The following is a 17588-nucleotide window of genomic DNA, read 5'->3' on the forward strand; positions in this document are numbered from 1 at the left end:
CATAGGACAAAAAGTGAAGGGGGGGGGATCAAATGCTACAAGAGAACTTGAATTCTCACATAAGCCATTTGAATGCTAATGAGTCAGGTCTCAGCTATTTGTTTTTACTGAGACAAAGACATATAAAAAAAAGTACATGTCCAGGGGTATGAGTTACAGAGTCAGATGAAACAAAGATGTAGGCACTCAAAACATAATGTAAGCAAAACAGCTTTATTCGGTTCCATCAGTCCCCAATATGAGCATTTCTATGCTCACACAAGAATTACTATGTAAACAACCACCACCCATATGGACAGGTGTCACATTATAAGCATAACTGTGGTAGCCTAGGGGTCACATTATGTGCTTACAGTCATCCAGCCAACAACATTCCCTACAGTAGATGCCATGAAAGAGGCAAACCAGAAGAGAAAAGTAATATCTGAACAAAGCTGCAACTAATCATTACTGTAATACTTGGTGTCATATTGTGGAAAACTGTTCATCAAGTGAAGTCTTTCCCTTTCTCCTTCTGTGCTGTTTTGACCATGTACCACTTCCTCTTCTAAATGTAACAAGCTGTTTTGCCGAGAAGTAGCTAACCACCAGGTGTTTCCTTCCCTTATGAAAGCTATGTATTTTGCATACAGTTTGCAAGCTTAGTGTGTATGTGCCTGTTTGCACGCCGGGTAGGTCATGAATATAGCAATCGTTAGGTCTGCTTTTGTCAGACCTCTGAACCATTTGTTGGTGTATGAGCACTGGCCTCGGCCGAGATTCTTCACAGTCTGGCTGTAGGCTTAACATATCTAAAACACAGATCATCACTGTTACGGGCCTGTTCAAGAGCCGGGTCGTAACATCACCTTCAACTATGAGCCCACTAGGGATGGACGTACATGTGTGTTATGTATATATATATTTTTTGTTCTCGTAAGTGTGCGAGTGGCAGGGTCTAGAGCTAAGGGTTATAGGGATAGGGCTTGTCTGATTTTTGACAATATTGAGTAGATGAAAAAAATGGTGTCTTTGAGATCTGTTTTATGTGAGTTGACTTGGCTGATAATTAAATAGAGATAATTACAAAGAGACTAGAGATCCTAGTGTTGGATGTTAATGAGATGTCATCACGTCTGGGTAGATGGCTGAATAATGTCATTCTCAATTGTTTAGGGCCTAATAACCTCAGTAATACATGAATTAAGGAGGAAGAACGTTGTTAGTCATCCATGCTTTCACATCTTTCAGTCAAGTTTCTATCTGATGTAGTTGTACAATTATGTCAGGTTTGATGGATAGGTAAAGTGGGGTGTCATCAGCATAGCAATTGAAGTTCTGTTTCAAGGATCATGGCTTACCCTTGTAATAGTAACCTTACGAGCGTATGTGTGTGTGTTTGAGTGTGTGTGTGAGCACACTGTATACCCACTAAACTGCTCTAAAATACTTGAATGCTCTCTCCCCATCTTATCCACTATTCATTTTGTATGTAACATCTTATGTTTGTTTGTGTCATATACATTTACCACACGTATGCTAGCATGTTTATCCTGATACGTGTATTAATTAATCTGCCATCCCCTGACTGTAGAATCATACATAGCAAACTCCATAATAAAACCGTTTGATTTAGCTTGACAATCCTTAGTTCTGGGCTCTATTATTCGGGCCTCAGCTTTGTAAGAGAGGTGTTAATGGTGGTTCTGCAGCAGCTGGTTGTTGGGAAAGCTTTTCACTGTGGAGTACAACACACTAACTGTGACTCATGTGCTCAAGGATGAAATGAAACATGCTAGTAATAACTAGCAGCCTCTGTAATAACTAATAACATTCATTTTAATCAAATATAAGTTGAAACTGTTGTTGGTTTACCTGGAATTCGTTCATTGCATGATTTCATCAGAAATTCACATAAATGGTCAAAACCTCTCCTCTCACTCACTGTAGCCTAAAGTCACCTGAACTACACCCCCTGACCTGGTGGACAGGACCCTTAGTCACCTGCAGACCCCTCTCTTAATTGACATTGGCACTTTCCATCTTCTTTGCCCTCTTCCATGTCTCCCAAGTGCAGTATCCTGGACAACCTGAAAAAGACCCTGACGTTGTATGCCAGACCCTGGGATATCCAATTCCCTTTACATGTAAAGTCTTATACCTATAGGACCTAGACAATTAGAAGAGTGTGTAGATAGAGAGAGAAAATTCTTCTTACAGCGAGCAGGAAGACAATCACTAAAAATTGGCTGAAAGCAGACATGCCACAATGTAAGCAATGGCTATCTATAATCGAGGAATCCAGGGGATGGAAAAGTTAACAAACAAACTGAAATTGAAAGAAGAGTTATTTGCTAGGAACTGGGGAAATGGCTACAAAATGAAACATATGTAGACATGACTGGATAATAAAATAAAATATAAATACAGATTATATTACATATTAAAGGACCCATATAATCATAATATGGCCCCTGTAAAGTTTCCTCCTGTTATAGGCCAGATTCACCCCCCCCCCCCCCCCCCCCCCTTGTATTTCTTTTTTTCTTTTATACATTTCTTTCTGTTAACTTATTTCCCTATGTATGTTTTTACCACATTCGTGTTACTGTATGTACAATATGTTTGTGTGTCTTACTTCTAATAAAGACAAAGTTTAAAGAAAAAATAAAAAGACCCTGGCCTTCTTCCTTCAAATGGAAGGACCAGCTCCACTGTCTGTACAACGACTTTTTGATTCTCTCGAACACCCCTTTCTTTAAATAAAATACGGACTCTATGCTTATTACCATATTATGCTTATTACCATAGTTTAACTTGAATATGTATGTATCTTTAACAGAAATCTCATTAAAATTTGAAAAGCTCTTAATTTTCTTATGAATGTTTTCATACATGTGATTTTGACTTAAGATTGATGAATTTATGCTGACCACAAAATATAATTGCTATTTAAGTTACCATTATTGCATTGATAGGCCTATTTAGTTTGTGATAAGTTTATATAAGTGATATCTTTAGATCTTTAATAACCATCTGCAAACTTATTTAGGTTCTTTGACAAACTAGGGGATATACTAAGAACCATATGGTGGCTATTTTAATTACTGGATTGGCTGGTTCTTCTGAGATCCTTTGCTAATGGGGTGCTAGGAAGAACCGTTCATCTTGGAACTCAATCTGAAATGGTTCTTCAGAGAACTCTCTGTGTATGGGTTCTTTGAACCACTGCAAAAAGGTTCCTGTAAGAATAGAATCATTTGTGGCACCTTTATTTTTTTTTCAAACAATGCAAAGCTTTACACTTACTGTGAATATAATGACATTCCCCATATTGCTTTATTTGTCTCCGAAAATGTATAGAAAAAGGTATAGAAACATACAACAAACACCATTCCTCATCTCATAAAACCATTAGGCATTTCTTTTATCCATAAAATTAAAAAAGCGTTTTAAAATGTGTTTATTTTCTCTTTTCACTTACAATCCTATTCTCATTTCATCAGACCAGTGCAGTGCTTACTTTCAATTAAGGAAGGCTGCGCTTACATTAATACACATCTCTCTAAGCATCTAAACAAAAGGGAAACAAGCAAGCATTTTATCCAAAATAGCCCATCAAGTCCTGTCTTTGTCAAATAAAGCTCTGTGAGATTTTCAAAAGATTTTCAAGTTTAGAGGAAATAGAGATTAACAAAAATGTAGTTAGGGAATGGCAAGTTAGTAATATTCATTATATAGACCAGTATCTCTGGTGTCAGCAAGTTGTCGTAGTTTATTCTGGTTCTTCTTCATATCCCACATTAGGCTCTTTATGCCTTCTGTGTGCAGCAGGTCATCTCCAGTGATCTGACCCAGTGCTGTTGTCATCTCCTCCATCACCTTCATCACAGGCTCCAGCAGGATCAGGCGTCGGGTCTGCAGCTCTGCCGCGCTCCCCACTCCACACAGCAGCCCCAGCTGATGGACAGTTCTCCTCATTTTAGCCTGAACATCAGCAACAACCTCCCGCTTCACAGACACACCCCGCCGCTTGGCCTCCATCTCACGAATCCGACAGTCAACCTCTTGGATGTCGCAGACAGCTTTATGGATCAAGTTCCAGTATTCAGACACTTTGCCAGAGTATGATCTCACCTGAGATTCACAGTTCTCTATCTCCCTCCTAGCGGTGCCTGCTGCTTCAGAGGCTACAATCATGTCTATTTGACCACCAATCATCATAGCTGGGCCTGAAAATCAGTAAAGCGCATTAAAATCAGAACTAAGAGCAAATATTACTTTTTGTATTTACACTTAATATAGATGATTTACTCACCAGCAATCCAGCCCGCAATTGGGATTAATGTAACAAAAAACCCAGCATTCCTTATCGTCTCTGCCTCGTCTCTTCTCTGCCTCTGCCTGCGCAGGGTGTCTTCTGCTGACTCCAGGTTTCTCTTCTCTGTCCTTAGAGCTTCATTGTAACTCTCTAAAGAGGATCTGTGTGACTCCAGCTGTGTTTTAAATGTTCCTAACTCACCCTCTCTCTGCCTTCTCTCATTCGCTAAATGACTCTGCTCTGCAGTGAGTCTCTCAGTCTCCCAATCCAGGCGTTGAAGCTCGTTTCCGGCCACCAGCTCTGACTTTTCCATCTGCTGCTTCATGTTTTTAATCTCTTGTCTGATCTTATTAAAGGTCCGGCATCCAGGAAGGACAATATCTGCATTGACACTGAGGAGCATGTCCGAGACGTTGTTGAAGGAATGGAGCCCACTCTTCAGGGGTCCAATCACAGCCTGGGCCAGTTCCCTTAACTCCAACTGCAGCAGCCCTACAGATCTGTGGGTGCGGAGAGGAAACGGTTAAGGACAAACTGAACAGGCAGACTTCAGATAAGCTAAATGGAGCTCGCTGCTACATTATAGTGGCATATTTCCAAACAGGTCAGCTAGTCACATCCTTTCAGTCTTTTTATTTCAGAACTAACTTTAACACACCTGAAGGACACAAGACTGATCAGAGTCAAACATCACTTTCATTCACAATATTTATTTAATTTTTCAGTTCCCTGTGGGTACAGAGAGGAAGGAGTTAAAACTAGCCCCTCAGCTCTCATTCTTTCACAGTAAGTAAAGGCAATGCCTATGTCCAATAGTATGGTGGATTACTTGAAGAAATAAATATCCTGCTTTCCCCCAACAACATACAGTACAATGTTTCCCCCTAACTGTAGTGCCTATAACTATAGAACAGACTGATTCTAAACCAATACAATAGAAGCATATATGAAAATATTTAAGAAAAGGATTTGCAACATACAGTTTCTCCACTAACTCATATGGTGAAACCGCCTGGATGTTTCCTGTAAGATAAACATAAGGCCATGTTAATACACTGAAACAGATTTTCTCATTGTTTAACTTTTTCCCCAGTGATAAACGTTGATCACAGATATACTGTCTTCTAGATATACTTGTTCCTGACAAAATTACTGGTTCTCAAGTATTAAAAATCGCAGCAATATATTTGAAGAAAAGGTGACACAATGGCTGACTGAAAGTGAAATAATCCCCACTTCCGAAATAACCTCTAACTCTAATGGTGCTTCCAAGCCTGATGAAAATGGACCCTGCTTTTGCCTTCTCCCTATCGGATTTGTCTGATTGAGTTTTTTATGTCTGTCAAAACAACGACTGATACAAACAGTCGATCACGTTGAGCAGGGGCGGAGATCCCATTTCATTGTAGGGGGGGACAATACATGGTCAAATTTCAGAGTGTAATTCCGGGGGGGGGACATGAAAAAATTGCTTTCACGAGAGCTAGCATAAACTGCTAAATACCGAATTCTCTTATCACATTTACAAACAGAAATTCGAAGTCATTTTAGAATTATCTAAACAGCATTAAATGTACTAACACGAAATATCTATTCACAGACAAATAATGTCCAAAGTTCAAGAGAACTTGATGCTCAAAATAAGTTATAAAACAGCTCAACAGGGAATTGAACTAGCAACCTTTTGATTATAATACGACCTCTCTATCTTCTGCGCCACTGTCACTCCATGTTACAATACCAGCATAGTTCATGGACCGCAGAAAAAGATGACATTCATTTAACTTCAGATAATTTAACAAATCTGGAAAGGCACTGAGATGTAGACCTACGTTTATTAACTAGCATGAACCTGCCCCTGACAGGACAGTGTCCTAGACTGTCTAGCTAGCTATCTTAACTGTGTTAATTACCGGCATGCGTGTGTTATCGGCAAACGTTCACGTTGTCATGCCAATCCATTAGTAAACTTATGTATACTTGTGCATATCGATTGGAACTTCGTAAATGGAGTTTAGAAAAAACTTCTTCTTTACATGTTCTTACTGCGTTCGAGAATGAGGTAAATCTCTTTACATATCGTGTATCATAGCGGCAGCGACAGGGGACAGAGTAGGAAACAGTCTGACAATCTGACTGTGTAGGCTACTGGGCTGATTAACTGAAACACGGAGCTGCCGGTAGCCCTGCCCGTTGGAAACAGCATGTGAACCAAACCACTTTGAGGAATAGGGGGAACATGATTTTTCAACACTTAAAAAACACATTGTTTTACATCTATAATTAGCACCGCTTGTGTCGTCGTATTTTTATTTAAAAAAAATAAATAAAAAATGTCAATGATTGTTGGGGGGGACAACTTTATGGTAGGGGGGGGCACGTCCCCCCCGGGATCTCCGCCTATGACGTTGAGGGATCTCCGGCAAGAGGTGTTCTAGGCCAGCATACATAAATGTTTGAATTAAATTAAAATCAACCAATTATCTCTACTCCTCACTCACTAGTCATCAGATCTCAACCAATCATCTCTACTCCTCACTCATCAGTCATCAGATCTCAACCAATCATCTCTACTCCTCCTTCACCAGTCATCAGATCTCATCCAATCAGCTCTACCCAGCCCTCTCAATCACAAATCAGATCTTAGCTAATCATCACTGCTCCATTCTCTCAATCACCAATCATCATTTCTCAATCATCACTCACACTCACCCAGAAACTGGACAGATTCCTCCATTCTCATCCTCTCTTCATCAGTTATATTTCTCTGCATTGTTAAACCTGTAATAATTGTAATAATACACTGTAATACCAGAGTTATATTAATAACACAAAAATACACTTATACATCAGTTAGGTCTGGTCAAGCAATTTATACATTTCTGATTGGACAAGTGGCAGGTGGGGATATCCTGGTACAAACCCACTCAGAATCTTCTCCGCTAGTAATCTGTAATCTAATCTTTGAACCAATAGAGACAAACCCACACTACAATGATCTTCATTCACACATTACATGAAAACAAATGTATATTGATAATACAATATTGAGCGTGTGTCTGTGTCGAGTCATTCACAATGCTTCAACATTTAACTTATCTGTGTGTTGGTGTTTTGGGGTTTGTACTGTCAGTAACTCTCTGTGTATACAGTATGTTTGTCTCTGTGTATTCTCTGGTACTTACCAATCTCTAATAGCCCATCTAAAGAAACAAGAAGCGGAGATAAGATCATTAATGAGCCCAATGGAGACTAACTCACACTACAATGGTCTTCTTTCACACATTACGTAAGGGATAATGTATTGTCCGGAGGTCAATATCCAAAAATAAATCCTGACAGGGCGAACAGCACCCCGACGCGCAGCGGAGTTTGTGTGTGTGTGTGTATGTATGTGTGTGGTGCAAACCTTGGTGAGTTCCCGCCTTGACTACTGCAACGCCCTCCTAACGGGCCTGCCGGCTTGCGTGATGAAACCACTACAGATGATCCAGAACACGGCGGCGCGTCTGGTGTTCAACCAACCGAAAAGGGCACACGTCACCCCGCTACTCATTGAGCTCCACTGGCTGCCGGTAGCTGCTCGCATTAAGTTCAAGTCACTTATGCTTGCCTACAGAGTGCTTGCTGCTTCTGCTCCCACCTACCTAAATGCTCTTGTAAGGGCAAATGTTACACCCAGGACGCTGCGCTCGTCTAGTGAGCGTCGTTTGGCACTGCCATCTGTGCAAGCACGGCAATCCAGACTATTCTCATTTGTAGTTCCACGTTGGTGGAACGAACTGCCTAGTACTACCAGAGCAGGGGTGTCCCTCTCTACCTTCAAGAAGCTTTTGAAGACCCAACTCTTCAGAGAGCACCTCCCTTCCTAACTGGCACCTTGCCTAGCGCTTAATTTGCACTTCAGCAGTTACATTCCTGCACTTCTTTTTCCTTTCTAGGTCGTTTTTCTAATTCTTATGTAAAGTAGTATTTATTGTTACACCATGTTTTTTATTGCTCTTAGCTTGACTGTCCTCTCCCTTGTACGTCGCTTTGGACAAAAGCGTCTGCTAAATGACTAAATGTAAATGTGTGTGTGAGTGTGTGTAGTCCTGATAGCCCCATACCCCACATTACTGTGTGTGTGTGTGTGTGTGTGTGTGTGTGTTTGTGTGTGTGTGTGTGTGCTAAAGAAACCCAAACACACCAATCCTCTCTGGTACCTAAATCAGAAGCAGAGATGAGATCACTAATGAGCCCAATGGAGACAAACTCACACTAGAATGATCTTCAATCACACATTACGTGAAGACAAATGTATATTTATACATCAAGTCAGTTCTCCATTTATCAATACTTCATTTATCAATGTGTATATGTCTTTATGTGTTTAGTGTGTGTGTGTTTCATGTTGAATGTGTAATTTCACCTTTCAGAAAAGGAAAAAAAAAACAATTCTGGCTCCAATTCAATGTCTCAACACTAAGTTCTCTGTCTATAGAGTATGTTTGTCTGTGAGTGTGTGTGTGTAAGAGTGTATGAGTGTGTGTGTGTATGATAGTGTGTGCGTGGGTGCGTGTGTGTGTGTGTGTGTGTGTGTGTATGTGCGCTTACTGCATCATTTCATCTTTCATAGACACATACTGTATCTTTTGTTAATCAGACTACATGTACAGATGACTGAGAGACTGAGACTGAACGTACCAGACCTGATGACCATGATGACCCCCATCCCTCCTAAAGAAACCCAAACACACCAACTCCTCTCTGGTACTTACCAAATAGCCGACCTAAAGAAACAAGAAGCGGAGATGAGATGATTAATAAGCCCAATGGAGACAAACTCACACTAGAATTACTGTGTGTTGTAAAGTGTCTCACAGCGCTTTCTGTGTTTGTCTTTATGTGTTTAGTGGGTGTGTCTGAGGGTGTGTGTGTCAGTGTGTCTCAGGGTGTGTGTGTGTCGGTGTCCTAAGTGTGACAGCTCTCAAGCCAGAACTTCAACAATCAATGCCTCAACACTAATATACAGTATGTGTGTGTGTGTTTGTATGTGTGTGTGAGTTTCATATAAACATAATCTATCTTTTGTTGATCAGACTACAATGTCCAGAGACTGAGAGCAACACATCAACGTACCAGACCTGATGACCATCCCTCCTAAAGAAACCCAAACACACCAACTCCTCTCTGGTACTTACCAATCAACCGACCAAAAGGAACTAGAAACAAAGATAAGATCATTAGCCAAAGGAGACAAACTCACACTAGAATGATATTCAATCACACATTACATGAAAACAAATGTATATTGATAATACAGTATTGTGAGTGTGTGTGTGTTTCGTGTTGAATGTGTGATTTCATATTTCAGAGATGGTACAATTCTGACTCAATTGCAGACTGTCAATAACACGTCAACTATCCAAACTGATGGCCCCCCCTTCCTCCTAAAGAAACCCAAACACACCAACACCTCTCTGGTACTCACTGCTGGACAGATCTAGATCTAAAGAAACCAGAAACAGAGATGAGATCATTAATGAGCCCAATGGAGAAAAACTCACACTAGAATGACCATATATCACATATTACATGAAGACAAATGTATATTTATAATACAGTATGTGTGTATATCAAGTCAGTTCTCCATTTATCAATACTTCATTAATCATTAATTAATGTGTATATGTCCTTATGTGTGTGTGTGTGTGTGTGTGTGTGTGTGTGTGTTTCATGTTAAATGTGTAATTTCACCTTTCAGATTTTTTTTTTTAAATAATTCTGGCTCCACTGGAGACTGTCAGTTACACATCAACTAACCAGACCTGATGATCATGACGTCCCCCCCTCCCTCCTAAAGAAACCCAAACTCACCAACTTCACTCTGGTACTCACTAGCACCTAAAGAAACCAGAAGCAGAGATAAGATCTTTAACTCACATTTGTCAAACTCACACTAGAATGATCTTCATTCACACATTACATCAAAATATATGACAGTGTTTCCTAACTTTAGCTGGTGTGTACTCCTGTGTATTCCTCGTAGTCCCGTACCCCATATTACTGTGTGTGTGTGTGTGTGTGTGTGTGTGTGTGTGTGTGTGTGTGTGTGTGTGTGTACCCCTGTTTATTCCTGTTAGCCCCATACCCCACATTACTGTGTGTGTGTGTGTGTGTGTGTGTGCGCCCCTGTGTATTCCTGGTAGCCCCATACCACACATAACTCTGTGTGTGTGTGTGTGTGTGTGTGTGTGTGTGTGTGTGTGTGTGTGTGTGTGTGTGTGTGTGTGTGTGTGTGTGTGTGTGTGTGTGTGTGTGTGTGTATCTGTGTGTAGCCCCATACCCCACAGTATATTGTAGCGACCAGTGATGGAACAAAAGAGATGTTCAGGCACCAGTCAAGACTCTCATGTCAGACTCCAAGGGCTGCTACACCCTGACTAACCCAAAGCCCACAAGACTATGTACAACACAAATAATAATAGAGCTGTTTACAAGACTATGTACAACACAAATAATAATAGAGCTGTTTACAAGACTATGTACAACACAAATAATAATAGAGCTGTTTACAAGACTATGTATAACACAAATAATAAAATAGCTGTTTACAAGACTATGTATAACACGAATAATAAAGAAGCTATTCAAAGGGCAAGCCGATGGCACAACCACCCTAGGCTTACAGCACAACACCACAGTGGGCGACCAGTGTAAACGTATGGCACACCACACACCAAGTTATTAAAGAGGAACAACAACAGGTTATTAAGCAACATGCAACTAGCAGCCCCAACAACAACAGCTGTCTGAGGACGGAGAGGGGAATCACTCTGAGAGGAGGACATTCAGGATTATATTCACAGCCTTGTTTTCTCTCAGCCAATGGGAGCAAGAGGAAGGAGCCGAGAGAAACAGAGAGTGGGAGAACAAGCACAACCCATGACAGAAGAAAATCTGAAAAGAGATCCCCCTACTATCTAATTAGTTTCTCCTGGACAACAGTGAGATTAAATTAAACTAAAAGTATGATTTAGGCTTTAATCTCCGTCTCAGATTTCTATATGGACAAATTTCTCCTGTGGAGTTAAAGGAGACATCTCAACAGAGTCACAAGTCATGCTAGGTTTTTACTAAATGTTTAGACATCTCAATATTACCTTTTCTGCTTCTCTCTCAAGACAACTTTGGTGTTTGGGGATAGTTAGGAAATAAGATAGTTGGTGTTTGGGGATAGTTAGTATTAGGAGATATCTGTGATTAAATTGATCCATCAATGAAACCATAATAAGAGTCACATGTCGGTCTCCTGTGACATCAAAGATCCAGAACTAAAATCATATAATTACAAACTATCAATTTACTATGACTCATATATTACACTGTTAACTGCAGTGCCGCTACTCTGCAGCTAGGGGGAGCTCTTCTGCTTCCCGGCCCCCTATTAGCCACCTCTACTCCTGGGTATTAACACTTAATTTCACACAGCTCTACATTACAACACCACCTTTAAACACAGTGTTCAGTCCAGTGTAATACACTACACTACACACACACGCTCTACACACACACACACACACACACACGCACACACTACACACATGCTACACACACACATGCTACACACATACAAACACACACACACATTCATTCTTTCAAGCATTTGTTGTTGCTAGGTTACCAAAACCTAGATATACCTACCAGCAATTCTGGATATTAACATTGCTCATGGTAACTAACTACCTGACTGAAATTGTACCCTTTTGTCTGTCAGGCAATGTAGTTCAAGTTTTGGTTGTGGTAGTTTCTGTTATATTAAGTCACATACTGGTTTGACTGGGGTTTCTTCTGCCACTGTGGGCAATGTATGTCCCGCCCCATCTTTGATTTTAATTGGCCAGCAAGTGTGAAGTGAAGTTGACGAAGTGATGTTGAATAGAATAGAATAGACTTTATTTGTCATTGTGCATTAGATACACAACGAAATTTGTTTGTGCAACCACTAACAAAATTGCAGTTGTGCTGGGTGGAGGGTAGGAGGGTTGTGTGATTATTTAGTTCTGTGATGGCCCTGGGGATGAAACTGTTCTGCAGTCTGGAGGTGCGGGCTGTAGTGGCCCAGTAGCGCCTGCCAGAGGGTAGCAGGGTGAAGAGATGGTTTGCGGGGTGAGTCTCATCCTTCAAAATGCCACATGCTCGGCGGAGGCAGCGTGTCCTAAAGATGTCGTCCAGGGGAGGCAGTGGAAGTCCAATTATTCTCTCTGCAGACCTTATGACCTGACTGAGGGATTTCCTGTCCTTGTCTGTGCAGTTGACGTACCATGCAGTGATACAGTATGTGAGGACACTTTCAATGCAACAGTGGTAAAAAGACTTAAGCAGCACGGGAGACAGGTTGTTTCTCTTCAGTATTCTCAAGAAGTAGAGCCGCTGCTGTGCTTTCTTGACTGTGGCGGTTGTGTTCATCACCCATTTCAGGTCCTCTGAGAGCATAACCCCCAGGAACGTAAAGCAGGAGGTCCTCTCCACTTCCTCACCATTGATGATGAGGGGTTGAGGGTTCGCCTTTTGCCGTCTGAAGTCGACTATGATTTCTTTTGTCTTTTTGACATTCAGGGTCAGGTTGTTTTCTTTACACCATCCTGTCAGTCTGTCAACTTCGTCTCTGTAGGCACTTTCATTTCCGTTGGTGATTTGTCCTACCACAGTCGTGTCATCTGCAAATTTGATAACTGTATTTGAAGGATGGGTGTTGGTGCAGTCATATGTGTAGACGGAGTAGAGCAGGGGCCTCAATACACAGCCTTGTGGAGCTCCAGTGCTGAGAGACAGGCTCGAGGATTGGTGAGGACCCAGTCTCACTGTCTGCGGGCGGTCTGTTAGGAAATCCTTAATCCAGAGGCTGTAGCTGAGGCCCAGATCAAGGAGTTTGGTGATCAGCCGGTTGGGGACGATGGTATTAAAAGCAGAGCTGTAATCTATGAAGAGTAGTCTCACATATGTCTCCTTCTTGTCCAGGTGTGTCAGCGTTGTATGGAGGGCTGTGACGATAGCGTCCTCAGTGGACCTGTTTTCCCTGTAAGCATACTGATGCTGGTCCAGGGAGCGAGGGAGGGCAGCCTTAACGCGCTTCGCCACCAGCCTCTCAAAGCACTTGGCGATGATGGGAGTGAGCGCCACAGGTCTATAATCATTTAAAGTGCTGATGTTGCTTTGCTTTGGCACTGGAATAATAATTGCTGTTTTAAAACAGGTTGGTACGGCCGCTTTGGCTAAAGACATATTAAAAATGTCCGTAAAGACATCTGCAAGCTGGTATGCGCATTCTTTGAGCACTCTTCCTGGAATGGCATCTGGTCCCTCTGCCTTCCTTGTGTTCACAGACCTGAGGATGCGTCTTACCTCCTCTGCTGTTACCATGGCTGTGTGGCCTGTGCCAGCAGGTGGGGGAGCAGCTCCATTATCTATCCCAGATGTCTCGAAGCGGGCATAGAAGTGGTTGAGCTCCTCTGCTAAGGAGGCATTGGTGTTTGTGGGTGGGTTGCAGCTTCCCCTGTAGTTGGTGATCTGTTGTATGCCTTGCCACACTTGTGTTGGGTCTCTGTTGGTGAAGTGGCCCTCAATCTTCTCCCTGTACATGGCTTTGGCCTGCTTGATGCCTTTTTTCAAGTTGTGCCTGGCTATGCTGTACTGTGCTCTGTCACCTGATTTGAAAGCTGTGTTGCGCTCCCTCAGAAGGGCCTGGACCTCCCTAGTCATCCAGGGTTTCCTGTTAGGGGGAATCCTGATGCGGGTGTTGGTGGTGATATTTTCAACGCAGGTCCTGATGTAACCGAGGACAGCAAAGGCATACTCATTCACATCCTGATTAAAAAACAAGGTCCAGTCTGTTCGTTCAAAGCAGTCCCGGAGCTGTAGAGATGCCTCTTCAGGCCACTTCCTAACAGTTTTGATGGTAGCTTCTTGTTTTTTAATGATGGGGCGATATGCTGGAATCAGGGATAGTGACAGGTGATCAGACTGGCCCAGGTGTGCGAGGGGTGAGGCCCTGTATCCCTTTTAAATATTAGAATACACACAGTCCAGAATATTTTTTCCTCGAGTTGCACACTTTACGTGTTGATCAAAGCTAGGCAGAACCGTCTTGAGGTTGACATGGTTAAAGTCACCAGCCACGATATTTGACTGATGTTGGGGCCCGGAAAACAAACGTTCTACGCTTAGGATGTTGAGTGCTGTTTGCACTGAGCTACATAGGAAATGTATACGCGGCACTGCCAACATGAAAATCACGTTGGGTGGACACAGGCCCTTTATCTGACATGTTAGGTCCACCCTTGCTGAATCCATTTCACGAACACAAACAGATCTCTAGCACACTCCTGAGTGTGAGGGCACATACAGCCCAGTTTGAGAACCACTGACATATAAGAACAGCATAATGATAGTCAGCCATCTTCACACACATCACACACACTGATTTTAGTTGATCATTTGTATATTTGCTTTCTGTTAGAGGTGTTTCTGTTCTTCTGATGTGTATATAGTTGAGTTAGTTGAGTGTGTTGCTTCTGTTTTTCTATTTGTTTTATATATATATATTTTTTTGTGATCTAATTGTTTTGTTTCTGTTTTCTATTTGTTTTGATATTTTATTTTATTGTGATTTACTTGTACAGCACTTTGGTCAGCGTGAGCTGTTTTTAAATGTGCTTTATAAATAAATTTGACTTGACTTTGACACACAGACCTGTACGATCACAACTTATATAAAATTCAGCCATCTTCTAAAACACAGCCACAAACACAGAGACAGGCACACACTGTTCTGGCCTGGCTCATCAGACCTTAATGCAAAGTGGACACAGACAACCACTTAAGGCTTAACAAATATATTAAAGTTAAACAAGAACAGTTAAACAGCTGTGATTAAAGAGAAAACTATAACTAGGAGGTTAGGCCATGTGTGAAGCGACAGCATGTCCAGAGAGCAAACACGCACCAGCACCCGTCATCACTGCTGGCGATAACACAGCAGGTCCAGAGAGAAAACACGCACCAGCACCCGTCATCACTGCTGGTGTCATGGTTGACTTTAAAAGATGCTTTACTCACTGGTACACTAAGGCAACAAAGGGTGGTGGATGCCATAAACCAGATGCCTATAAATCCGAGGGGGCCTTTGGCCTGACTACCTCATGTATCTCCGGACAAATGGACATTATTCCAACATGAAAAGTCATCTTCCAGGAAAAGTCTGGACACAAAGCGGCTCGAGGAGGGACACAGTTTTGTCTTCTCTGGCGAAATGCCCAACAAATGGATTAAGAACATCTGTGTTCTGAATGGAGCACACTTTAGGAATGGTGCTTTTACAACCAGTTTCATGCCCAATACTTGCGCAAATCGTGTCTCCTAAATAAAAGAGTCACTGATTCATGTAAAGCGGCACTAATACACAGGAGCTCTAAAAATCCTGTCAGAACTGGACAATATAACAGTATGAATGGAGAGGAAATAAAACAGTATGAATGGTGCAGAAATAAAACAGTATGAATGGAGAGGAAATAAAACAGTATGAATGGTGCAGAAATTATTTGGTTTGAACGCGCTCTCATTAATATTTAAATGAGTGTGTGTGTGTGTGTGTGTGTGTGTGTAAATGAGAGCAGGCCTTATGTACCACGTACCACCATTATCAGATTAAACCATTCAGAACGGATAGATGCGCTCATCCTCTGTGTGAGGGATCTGTGCAGCTATCAGGTCTACAAGTCTGTCATGCCCTTTAAGAGAGCTACAGAGGGATGTATGGATGAAGGGATACCTCAGTGCTCAACTGTACATAGTTGTACATAGCAGAGCCTGCAGGCCAGCTCTCACACAGAAGATAAAGATCTCCTCATTGCTGTCGATGGTGTGTGATATGGAGAGATCAGCACATGGCAGCCTTGACAGCTTCCAGCCAGTGCTATAAGAACTATGAGTCAAGCAATGTGTGTGTGTGTGTGTGTGTGTGTGTGTGTGTGTGTGTCCGTTTTAAAACAGAAGACGAGAGAGGGTGTAAGTGTACAGTATGGAAGTCTGAGCAGCATGAATGACACCACTGAGCTCTTTATAGCAGAGAAACAGAAACAACTTACTTCTTGCCAGCAAACGGACTCTTCCCTCCTCCTTGTGTTCTCCACTGATGACCTGGCATGTGTACAGTCCTTTATCTTCCTCTCTGCTCACTATCAGTGTCAGAGACGCGTCTCCTCTCTGCAGCTCCAGGGTGTTCACACTCACTCGGCCCTCATAGTCCTCCCTCACAGTCACATGGCCATTCTTATACAGGTAGATACAGTCTGTGCCCTTAAACCACCTGATCTCCATGGCAACAGCACTGGTTTCAGGTGAGAGGTGACAGGGCAGTGTGACATAATCACAAAGAGAACACTTCACGAAAGGATCATGGATGACCAGTTTAAAATCTGTAGGGGAAGAGAGTGGTGTTAATGACTTTCACACACACACACACACGCACACACACACACTCTCTGTTTCTCCTTTTCATGCACTTACGCACACTTTCCTAACACTCACTCTCTGTTTCACATTTTCATTCTCTCTCTCTCTCTCTCTCTCTCTCTCTCTCTCTCTCTCTCTCTCTCTCTCTCTCTCTCTCTCTCTCTCTCTCTCTCTGACACACACACACACACACACACACACACACACACACACACACACACACACACATCTCCTACCTTCATATGTGTACCCAGCTGCCATGTTGCCTTTCTGAAACAGAGAGAGATCACAGTGTCATGTTATCCAGCATCATTATCAGTCTCCAGTGGGAGTTGTCCAGCAGACTTGCTTCTTTCTATTCCTATTCTTCATGTTTTGTTATGGGAAGCCTCACTAGCTCTCCCTCAGGTTATGGCAAGCCGCTAGAAATTCTGCTACATGTATCACATTAATGGACATTCTTTAAATGGCTCTGAAAGACCCTTAACCACTCCAGAGGGAAATAATGGGCAATGAGGCAAGGGCTTTCTCTGGTCATGCGTAAATCCTCTCTGATGGTGTGGATGTCCATGGTTACGATGGTATGTCACATACTGGAACATTTCTGATAACAGCCAGATATGTACATTTAATAGTGTCCAAATATACTGTTAGCAATGCCTTGTCTCTGAGTGGTTTGGGAAAATCAGCCAGATGGGTAAACGTAACGCTGACATTGGGTGAAATCTTTTAAAACATTGACACAATCAGAGAAGGCCTTCTGTTCATCTAACGTTTTCTCTTAAAAGTAGAG

The 17588-nt window shown here is 42.0% G+C and overlaps 1 protein-coding gene and 1 pseudogene across 1 annotated transcript; both read right to left on the reverse strand.

Moving 5' to 3' along the window:
- Positions 1–3235: 3235 nt before the first annotated feature.
- LOC105909796 lies at positions 3236–17059 on the reverse strand. Its single transcript, XM_031580612.2, has 10 exons — positions 17032–17059; positions 16429–16758; positions 10160–10186; positions 9774–9791; positions 9484–9504; positions 9061–9072; positions 7013–7081; positions 5296–5323; positions 4298–4800; positions 3236–4211 (listed from the first exon to the last, which is right to left on the reverse strand). The coding sequence occupies exons 1-10, from the start codon at positions 17054–17056 to the stop codon at positions 3700–3702; spliced, it is 1545 nt and encodes a 514-aa protein (XP_031436472.1). The 5' UTR covers positions 17057–17059; the 3' UTR covers positions 3236–3699.
- A 421-nt stretch (positions 17060–17480) lies between these two features.
- The window catches only part of LOC116223466, a 2262-nt pseudogene continuing 2154 nt past the window's right edge, over positions 17481–17588 (reverse strand).

This window comes from Clupea harengus, chromosome 14 (genome assembly GCF_900700415.2).
Source record: "Clupea harengus chromosome 14, Ch_v2.0.2, whole genome shotgun sequence".
Taxonomy (NCBI): Eukaryota; Metazoa; Chordata; class Actinopteri; order Clupeiformes; family Clupeidae; genus Clupea; species Clupea harengus.